Source organism: Diadema setosum, chromosome 14 (genome assembly GCF_964275005.1).
Source record: "Diadema setosum chromosome 14, eeDiaSeto1, whole genome shotgun sequence".
NCBI classification, from domain to species: domain Eukaryota; kingdom Metazoa; phylum Echinodermata; class Echinoidea; order Diadematoida; family Diadematidae; genus Diadema; species Diadema setosum.
In genome coordinates this window covers 5,664,607-5,675,595 of record NC_092698.1, presented here as the reverse complement: position 1 = coordinate 5,675,595, position 10,989 = coordinate 5,664,607, and the positions used below count along the sequence as shown (strand labels likewise).

General features: G+C 39.4%; 1 protein-coding gene across 1 annotated transcript in view; it reads right to left on the bottom strand.

Moving 5' to 3' along the window:
- Positions 1-10,989, bottom strand: part of LOC140238140 (centrosomal protein of 78 kDa-like) — a 28,573-nt gene continuing 17,584 nt past the window's right edge. Inside the window, exons 11-13 of the mRNA XM_072318075.1 lie at positions 5,927-6,124; positions 5,102-5,391; positions 1-4,488 (exon numbers count right to left, since the gene is read on the bottom strand). Of these exons, the coding sequence (XP_072174176.1) occupies positions 3,198-4,488; positions 5,102-5,391; positions 5,927-6,124 (1,779 nt within the window). The 3' untranslated portion in view covers positions 1-3,197. The remainder of the gene's footprint in view (positions 4,489-5,101; positions 5,392-5,926; positions 6,125-10,989) is intronic.

Genomic DNA, 10,989 nt, shown 5'->3' with positions numbered 1-10,989 from the left:
GTCAAGCTTGCAGCTTCTTGTGCATCCCAAAATGCATAATACAGCAACATGTTAATCAATTCATGACAAAATTGCACTTATAGAAGTTTTTTAAACAAACTTTACAAAATGTAACATATATGCAAGTCACTTGTGAAACATATTCAAAGGCAACAAATGGTAAAAACTGAATGGTAATTTCAAGGTGAACGATATAATCATAATTATACATGGGATAGAAGTTATGGTACATACTGTATACGCAGTATATTTCATGAGGGTTTTATTTTCGCAAATTTTGTGAGTCAAGTGCTATTTGCGAATTTAACAACATGCGAAATTACTAACTCTGATCTCAACATCAATGTGGCGTGCGCGTGTACATTTCTCTGTTCAAGACTGTACTCCACGATCGCAAATTTAACCACTCGCAAAGCTGTCAGGAAGTCCGATTCGGAAAAATATAGACTGGCTAAATATATGGCATATAGAGTACTGGACATGGTGTACACCAGATCGCAGTGTACAATACAGTGTATGAATGAGTTTGCACTGCTGTTTTCTGCAGGGCAACACACAGATCAAAGAAATCTACCTCGATACCTTGGCCATTGTGAAAACGATAGAAGATACACTGTATTTACTACATGTTGATATACACGAGTGACCTGCAAAATAACATTATTATTTCGGACATGTGGTGATGGTAAAAATATCCCATTATGCATTGTTTGATATGCAATGTCAGCTTCTACACGTATACTTACACTTTTTCACCTTTGTGCAGCCACTGGCAATTGGGTGCCTTTGTCAGTAAAATTACACAGTACGAGAAATATTCTCAGTCAATTTCATTTTGAGATGTCATACTTGCCAACATTTTCATTTGAGAAAGTGGTAGAATCCAGGATGCCTATGCGAGCAGCGCTAGCTTGAATGCTAATGAAATCTTTCAAAAGCGGTAGTCTACCGCCAAATGCGGTAGAGTTGGCAAGTATGAGATGTGCATCCAGTACGAAACATTTTGTTATGGACTATGCCTGGGTCATGCAATACCATGACATTACAGCTGACCATGTACAATTGTATGTACATGTACTTGAATCGACTGCTGGATTTTTTGTACATCGATGTATATATGCAACAGTGCTATATACAATAAAAAAAACAATATTAATAAACCATGTACTGAGAGGCTCTAGTTTAAAGTAAGGGTTGTGAGGTGATAGGAATAGCACTATTTTCTGAGGGGCACAGCCCCAAAGAAGATAGTGCAATATAAGTTACTGAGCAATTCACAACTTCACTAAATACATTTATTAACAGCATGGTATAGTGCATTATATCATGAATGATGTCACAGCATAGTACATTTTTCTCCACCGGCATTTTGTTTTCACCGTCATCAACATCATAGCAATACTTATGCTCCGTCACATGTCGCGCTATGTAGACCAGACACTGAACAGGATTTCATTAATGACGGATATGAAATCCACTATATTTTCACACATTCAAAGGTAAATAAGTCAAGTAAACAAGGTTAATACTAAGTAGGCAATTATCTGGACGTGTACATTGTACTTGGAAGTATTGCTGGATTGACAAATAGTACCATATCAATTAATCTTTGGAGTGACTCACAACTTGGATAATTAAAATGGATTCTAATTTCATTTCAAACTTCCACACTTCCACACACATTTTTTCTCATTTTTGTGGTTGATTTCACTGCATTAACAAACAGTTTGAATGAAAAAGTCTAATGAATGTCTTAGCACCAATTCAAACATTTTGTGACCAAGTTTCTGTGCATTACCTACACTGTGACAGAACGCTTTTACCACTAAGAACGCTTTTACCGCTATCATAAAAGTAATGATACATGCATTCTAAGTCTCAAGACATCCAATCAGTCATGGACCATGTAATTATGTTCATGTATCAGACTAAGTGTGTCAAACTCTGGAACATTAAACTGTCATAGGCATACAAACTATGTTCAGAATTAAACATTAATTCACGCAAAACTGAAGTCGAAATCAAACAGTGCCAGTGTGTCTTGTACTGCACTCGATCTTCACATACGACTTCGGCCAAAACTTTCTCAATGATACTGCAACATTGGCCCTCATTCAGCAAAATGAACCAGAAATAGTCTGTGGTTGATTCCTTTTCACTTTCTTTGCACATCTCAGGCATCTCCACGTTAACTCAAACATAAATACTAACAACATTCATAATTTCACTTCACAACATGGGACCTCGTGGCAATAAAAAGAAAGTAATGGTATGCAAGCAAGATGCAATTTTCTATGCTGAAAGGAACCCATTCTCCTTTGACAGACCTTCACTAATCGTGCTTGGAACTGACTTAGTTTTCTCATTGTAAAGCACCAAAATTAAACTGGGGACACTTTCTCCTGGCATGTACATTATGTTAACAAAGAAACTACATTCTTGGTAAAATAAAGGATTCATGTAATTGGAAAAGGACGGAAGGACTGCCAATGTGCAAGATGGTGAGAAAGGCAAGAATAAAAACAAAAATTATGACAATACGAAGGACACAAACAAAAAAAAGAAGGAACAAGACATGAGAAACAAAGAGAGGGAAAAAAAAGAATTTTGTTAAATATACAGGTGGAGATATTTGAGGGAGTTCTTATTCTCAACGCAGCACTTCACCAAGGAGAAAATTCAAAAATTAATTGAACTTTGCATATCAGTCTCATATATGTAACAAGTGTAACTACATGGACATTTACACAGAAAAACAAATTGAATTGCTTAAGAAATCATACCCTTGAACAAAAAAGCAACAAAAACAAAAACAAAACAAAACACAAAATCTGATCTTAAATGGTAGCAGCCTGCCAGAATTGCCACAAAATTTATTCTTGAAGCAGCAATGGACGTCGACTTCAACTCTGGATCACATTGTCTCCCAGATTTGCAAGCAAAAATGAAAAAGAAACATAAATACTACAAGAACTGATTTTCCCTTGTGTCTGTCTTCATTGAATGTCTGTTGTGTCTGACAGTAAATTGGAGGTGATTGCTTTAGACTGTTTCATGCTGATGTCACATTCCACCATAGCTCATCTATGAATCAGAAATTGTGATACATTCATGAAATATGTCAACATTTCAAGCTATATACTCACATTCCTAATTTGAGGCCTAACACGATATTTTGCAAACATGAGGCAATGCTCCTAAAAATCTTCATCGCTACTCAAGCCAGGAAGGCTTCCCTCTGATCCTTTGAACAAGTCTTCCTCGATCTCACTCTCCTCGTCCTCATCACCCCCTCCTTCAAAGTCTTCAGAGTAGTCCGGACTGGGGCTCCGGTCCCTTGAGGAACGTCCTGACCCTCTCGCTGAGTGGTCCGATTCTGTCGGTGATCCCATCCCCTTGGTTGGAGTGGCACTCCCAACCCTGGGACTGTCCCCATCAATGTCCTTGGGTGCCTCTGGAATCCTTGGTGTGGAGTCTGTACTGTCAGCAAACTGCAGCTCTGTCATCTGCTTGACATTCCCAACATCAAAATCACTGGAGTCTGACACCTTGGGAAGGTCTGGTTCCAGTGCCTGTTCAGGAGCAGTGCTTTCAACGGTGTCCAGAAGTGAGTGGTCATTCCTGGCATCAGCATCTACTTCCTTCGAACTCTCTCTGGCAATCACAGTCGTGACGGATGCACCACTGCTTGTCTGTCCTGCTCTGGAGTCTGGATGTAAAGCAGCGGTCATCTGAACAGGGGCGGGAGTGAAGACACCCTCAGTGTTGGACGTGGCATTGGAGGGGACGTCTCTGGATAGAGCAGAATGAGACACGAGTGTGGAGTTTACTGGTACGCTGGCGACTCTGCTTGCATGGATACTTGATGCTTGATGTGGTGCAGTACTGATAGAGACCGAGTGGCTTCGGGGAACCTGTGGGGCTGGATGAATCCCAAGGGAAGGTGGCTGGTTGACAAGGGGCGGATTTATGATTACTGCTGGTTGCCCCTTCTGATGTGCGACAGGCACTTGCTGCATGGCACTTACACCTCCAGGAGGTCCTGCTAGTGTGGGACCGATATCTAGCTGGGTTTGCATTGTCTGGTAGTTTGTCGGTGTGTATGCATTCTGCGAGGACGGAATCCCTAGTGGCATGCTGACAGACGGTGAAGGCTGGACGTTTGTGATTCCTGCATAAGGCATCTGATTGGACCACTGCATTCCAGGTGGCATCTGATTGGCTCCCTGCAATCCCGATGCCATGGGGTAAGGAATTCCCTGGGAACCAGAGGGAACAGTGAAGGCTGCACCTGTTACGGGGGTTTGGGCTGGCTGAGTGGGGTAAACCACATTACCTGGCTGGAAGACAACAGGTGCGGCCGACAGCTCTTGAGCCCCAGTCCTGTTGGATGCACTGGAAGGCTGATGATTCTTCAAGATGGATTTGACGAGGGGATGGCTGATGTCTTCTGGACTCATTCCAACAAGAGTGCACAGCTGCCCCAATCTGGAGAGAGGAAATGGAGCTTACTTGATAATTCCATAACATGATTTCAATGGCATATTTATTAGTACCTTAAAGAAAACCCCAGACCCCTCAAAACTTTGTGTAATGCAGTCACACCAATGATCCAGCACGTAATGGTGGTCAAAATGAATATATACATGTATCATTGGTCAAGAGGAGATGGTCATGGTATGACAATTAAATAGAGTATAGTGATAACCATTTTTACAGATGCCTTTATATCTTACTAAGTTTAGTAAGATGGTTTTTGAGATTTATCACAGATTTCAAGATCTTACATCAGTGTCATTACAAGTGACCTTCTTTTATACTTGTTACTGAATTTCTGCCGTTTACACAAACCATTTTTATCGTCTTGTATGTTTCCAAGAAAAGAATATCACCTCCAATAATTAATGGCTAAAGGCTCTGAACTTCAATTTGCAGTGATGCAAAGGCCAGACATTCACTTACAGGTAGGGAATACAGAGTGCAAATACAAAGTAGAAAGCGTGACATGCAGCAGTTGAATCAATCTACAGCCCTGCTGGTAAACGAAGAAGAAGCAAGGACTGGATGACATTCTGCACCTCAAGTATATCTCCTCACTCACCCAGCATCTCGGAGGAGGTCCAGGAAGGCGTGAAACTTCTGGAAGGATTCCTCGATGCTGTCCAGCAGTGCTTCATCTTCACCATTCTCCTCCGACACATCATCCTCGCCCCCTGCTGCACCCTTCTTCCGGCCCTTCCTGAGGGGCGAGGTGGGTCCCCTCGCCTCCAGGAGCTGGATCTGGTGCTTCAGACGGCTGTTCTCCACCTCCAGTTCCACAATGCGGGCGTCGGCTGCCGACCGCGCCCGGCTCTCGATGTAGAGACGCCTCCTCAACTCTTCAACCTCAATCTTGGATGGGCAAAGGAGGAAAGCAGACAAAGTAGAAACTGAACCTCATGCTTGATAATGTGCTTGCCGGCACATATTCATGAGAAATGCTAGAGGTATTATGTACACAGGTATGTAACAATGTGTGGAATATGTGCATATGTTGAAAAACATATCTGCGGATTTACATTTTTAAAGCAATTTACACAGAAATATCAAAATTTTACACAGAGAGGATGTGTAATAAACCTTGTGTAAGTCATCACGCATAGGACCCCAGAAAATCTGTTGATTTACATAATTTGTCTACTTATGTTATGTCAACTCACACAATGTTTAGTGTACATCTAAATAAGCACAATGCTCATGGAGTAGACTACAGGCATGAGTCTCTTTTCTGCCTGGTGGCATGGATTTGTGCAAGTCTAACAAGGCTAACTTGAAATTTTCAATTTGAAGAGTACAATCATACTGCCGGTTTGAATACATTCCACCATAAAGAACCAAGTGAAGGTAGACAAACTACAGGGTATTACAAAGGCCAAGCCTGGCATACCTGGAGGTCCTTCATCTTGCGACTGATTCTGGCCTCAAATGTGGAATCGTCCACCACGGATGCTGACCCCTGCGTGGACAGCGTGCCCACAGTGTCCTTGACACTGGTGTCCGCTTCGCTGGACGTCAAGGAGCTGCCCACGTGGACGTGGACAGAGGAGCCCCCGGGCTTGGAAGGCGTGGAGGATCCCGTGGGGCTCTCCATCCCAATGGGGAGCATGCCTTGACTGTCAAGGATTCAGTAACACGAGAAAGGAGAGATTTGGAAATATGAATATAATATACGTAGGGTATATAAATATATAAATATAAATATATAAATAAATAAATAGATAGATAAATAGATAGATAAATAGATAAATATGAATATATAAATAGATAGATAAATAGATAAATAAATAAATATATAAACATATAAATTCATAAATACATTTAGGCCTGCAGACGATGGCCAAAAAGTGGCTTAAAAAATGCTCAACTGGCAACTATCGTATAACAAGCAAATTTTAACTTTTTTAAAAAGTATGCATCCTGACAATATCCCACCTGAAATTTACCCAAAAAAATCTAATCGGAACATGCTCAAATGACGTCATCAAAATGGCCTCTTAAGAACTGCAATTTTGCCAGAGTAATTGTCACTTCGACATCTCTAATAATAAAAATGGAATATTTCGGAAAAGAAGTAATTCTAGCTACAGTAATGCTATTTCTCATGTACCTCAGGTCATCAGCCATCAATCATGCTCATTTTCAGTTGAGCTGGTGAGTTGTACGCATACCAGTAGCGTTTCTATAGCAACCTTACACTGCCGTAGTAGAAATAAACAAAAAAAATCATAATAATTTTCATAATTTTCATTTAATTTGTTGAAATATAATAAGAACGCCTAAATGTATGTTTTTTTATGTGTCTTGTTGGTTTCAGAGAAATGCCGAACCAATTTCCGTCTTAATCATGTGTTAATATAGGGGAAATATAGTCATTGCCATGGTAACGCTTTCATGAAAAAAAAAAAACCTTAAATGATAAAATGTAATTCTTTCTACGCAAATACAATGTAGTTATAAATTAAGCTTAATAACTTTCAAAAAAGTAGGTGCCCAGTAAACGTATCCAGTCACTAGATGACTCAACTCATTGTAAGGCTAACCATGGTCACCAAAATTGTTTCCATGGCAACGAGAAAGAGCTTCGGAAACAGGTTTACGCAATGGAATGAGAGTGCAATTTCAACATATTATCTGTCAAGTGTCATTTTGCTTGTGTATTCTGTTTATCAAAATATATTTATATGGATGTCACATTTGAGGTAAAGAACTATGTGACAATCTGTATTAATTACATTGCATTTCTTGGAAACAATCGTGCCCTTGCTATAAGGCACGACAGCATGTACGTTTGAAACATATTGTATATTCGCGTCATAGGATAATATATGTTTTCTATATTGCCAAGAGGATAAAGGGCATTTTGGGGGCACATGGCACCGGGTCGCCCTTCGATAAGCACCCTCTTTATCATGTAGATCTTGTAAGGTAAATCTTCTTCTATCATTTCGATGACTTTTCATTGATGTAAGAGTATATTTGCTGCATTGCCGGACCTACTTTTAAAACCATTCACGTTAGAACAACTGTATTTGCGTTGCTAATATCCGTATTTTGTAATAAAGGCCGTTAGCGTAGGTGTAAATTCAGACACCTCCCCAAAGCTTACCTTTGAATGTTCACCTTTTTGACAATGTAGTTATTGTAGAGCAATGCTTCCTCTAGTAATTGGTTGCAGTTTTGGATACAAAAGTGCCTTTGCTATACGGCACGATGGAATTTCGAAAACATGTACGTTTGGAACATATATATATTTGCGTTATGTGATATTACAATGTTTTCTATATTGCGGTGAGGGTGGAGTATTTTTGGCACATCCCACAGGGTTGCCGTTTAATGCGCACCCTCTTCACTGTATAGATCTTGTAAAGTTAAGTCTCTTCTATCATTTCCATTGCTTCCCGTCAATGAAAATTGTATTTGCTGTATTGCCGGGACTACTTTTACAACCATACACGCTAGAACAACGGTATTTGCGTTGCTAATATATGTGTTCTGTAACAAGAGGGCGTAAGCTTAGGTGTGAATTTAGACACTTACCAAGGGATTAATTTTAAATGTTCACCCTTTTGACAACATATTTATTGTAGAGCATTGTCTCTTCTATTAAGTTGTATTTCTTGGACACAAAAGTGCCTTTGCTGTACGGCACGATGGCATATTGAAGACATACACGTTTGGAACATATATAATATATTCGCATTATATGATACCACATGTCTTATATATTGCCGTGAGGGTGGAATATTTCTTGGCACATACCACAGGGTTGCCATTTAATGTGCACCCTCTTCACTGCATAGATCTTGTAAAGTTAAACCTCTTCTATCATTTCCATGACTTTTCATTGTTAAAAAGTGTGTTTGCTATATTGCCGGAAGTGCTTTTAAAACCATCCACGCTATAGAACAACGATGTTTGTGTTGCTAATATCTATATTTTGTCTTAAGGGGGCTTGAGCGTAGGTGTACTTTGGACAATTCCCATGGGGTTGTCTTTTAATGTTCACCCTCTTGACGATATGGATATTGTAGAGCATTGTCTCGTCTATTAACTACAACGTATTTTTGAAAACAAAAGTGCCCTTGATTTGCGGCACGATCGAAGTTTGAAAACATGTATGTTTGGAACATATAGTGTATTCGCGTTAATGATATTCAATGTTTTCTATATTGCCATGAGGGTGGTGCACTTTGGGGGCACACCCCACAGAATTGGCATATAATGTGCATCCTCCCACTAAATAGATATTTTGAAGCAATGCTTTTCCTATCATTTCCACGACATTCATTGATATAAAAGTGTGTAGCTGTATTGCTGCAAGTACTTCTAAAACCATGCATGCACGAAAGAACGTCGGTATTTGCGTTCATAGTATCCGTGTGATGTAATTACGGGTCTTGAGCGGCGGTGTAATTCTGGAGATTTCCCAAGGAATTGCTTTTGAATGTTCACCCTTTTGACAATGTAGTTAATGTAGAACATTTTTTTCTTTTTGTAATTATATTGCATTTCTTACAAACAAAAGGGCAATTGCTCTACAACCGTAACGATCGGGAAAATGTGAAGGCATGGAAAATTGAAATATATTTGTGCTATATGCTAGTGTATGTTTCTATATTGCCGTGGGGTTAGATGATTTTGAACACATCCCACTCGGTTGCCGTTGAATGTGCACCCCTTTGACTGTATGATGATTGCAAAGCAGTGTCTCTACCATTTAAACATCATGAAAAGTAAAGTGCCTTTACATGCATGTACAGGTGAGTTTGCTTTGGCATAAATGCATGTTTTGTTAATCTGTTTCAGGACCACGACGGTCAGGGTAGGGGTAATCTGGGCACTTCCCAAGGGCTTGACAAAATATATAATGTAAACGAACGTGTCCTATATCACCTTAATTGCATTTTACGAACATAAAAGCGTATGTGCTACACAGGCGGAAGAGCTTTTCAGAAGTATGTAACCATGGAACATTTTTCTCGGTTGTATACTGCATGTTTTTCATCGCCTTTAGGATGCATGGAGTTACTTTGAACACCTCTCCTAAGGTGGTCTTTGCAAGCGAACCCTTTGGACTGCATAATTATATTGGAGATCAATGTTGTTATGTTATCTCTAGCCCGGCAACTTTTATAGAAAAAAAAAGTGTCTTGATATGGCAGGAATCCCATTCAATACAATTCAATTTCATTTTCATTTCATTTTCAACAAGAACAGATCGAGACATCACTTTCTTTGTAAAAGAAAATGAGGTGCGTAAAACTATGTCGAATGAAAAGAATTTACAATGATTATAGCACCATACGATAATTACACATAAAACTCAAGTGATAGTCATAAAACTCAAGGAACGACTTTTGGAACGACTGTAATTGCGTTGATATTTGCGTTACAAAGGGTCATGTATAGAGGCGATTAATGTGGGTACTTCCCATACAGTACGCTCCCTTCGAATGATAACCACTTTAACTATGTCAGTGTAAGTCAAAATTGCAGAGCAATATATCGTCTGTTGACTCCATTGAATTTCATTAAATAAAAGTTTCTTTGCTAGAGGACCAAAAGGACTGTGTAAAGGCATGTACCCATAGAACATAATTATGTATTTGCGTTGGTACATGATTATTGCATGTCTTAGACTGCCTTTGGGTGGGGTAATTTTGGGCGCCCTCCACGTGGTTGCCTTCGTATGTGAACCATTTTTACCCTATAGATATTGTAAAACAAAAATTCTTCTATAACTTCCACTGAATTTTAATGGAAATGAAACTAAAAGGACATTATGCACAGAGTTTTTTCGCTTCAAACAGCTGTATTCACGTGTGTATAATTATGTTTTGTACCGAGCCGTGAGGGTATAGGGATGAATTCGGGTACCTCCTTACGAGTCGCTTTGACTGCGCACCACTTTTTAAAGATAGTTATACACATTGAAGGAAAATGTCTCTGTCATTGCCAATTCTATTTCATGGAAATAAAAGAGTCTTTTCTAGACGGACAAACGACTTAAAAATAAAATCTCGTACGCTTAAAACAAAGGAAATCGCGTTGGTTGATGCATGTTGTGTAAATGGTCGTGGGGATAATATGATCGACTGGGGTGACTTTGGGCACTACCTACAGGGTTTCCTTTGACTGTGCCATCTTCAATATCTCAAAACCCTCAAGGATGCAAGAGATGAATCATCAAAATTCGAGCAAACCACCCTCCAAATAGAGTTCATTCATTACAAAATTAGACAAATTATAGATGTTGACACTTGTTTAATTTCGTACTTTTAAGCTGTCATTATCTGTTGGATAACAAACTCTAATTTCATGATATTATTTATGCTAGTTTACTGAGGCTGTAAAGTTTGTTTTTGGTGAAGAGAAACTGAAATATCATATTTGAACACTCTTGATATGCTCATATCGGGCACTTTGATGCATTAGAATATTCCGTTGGCT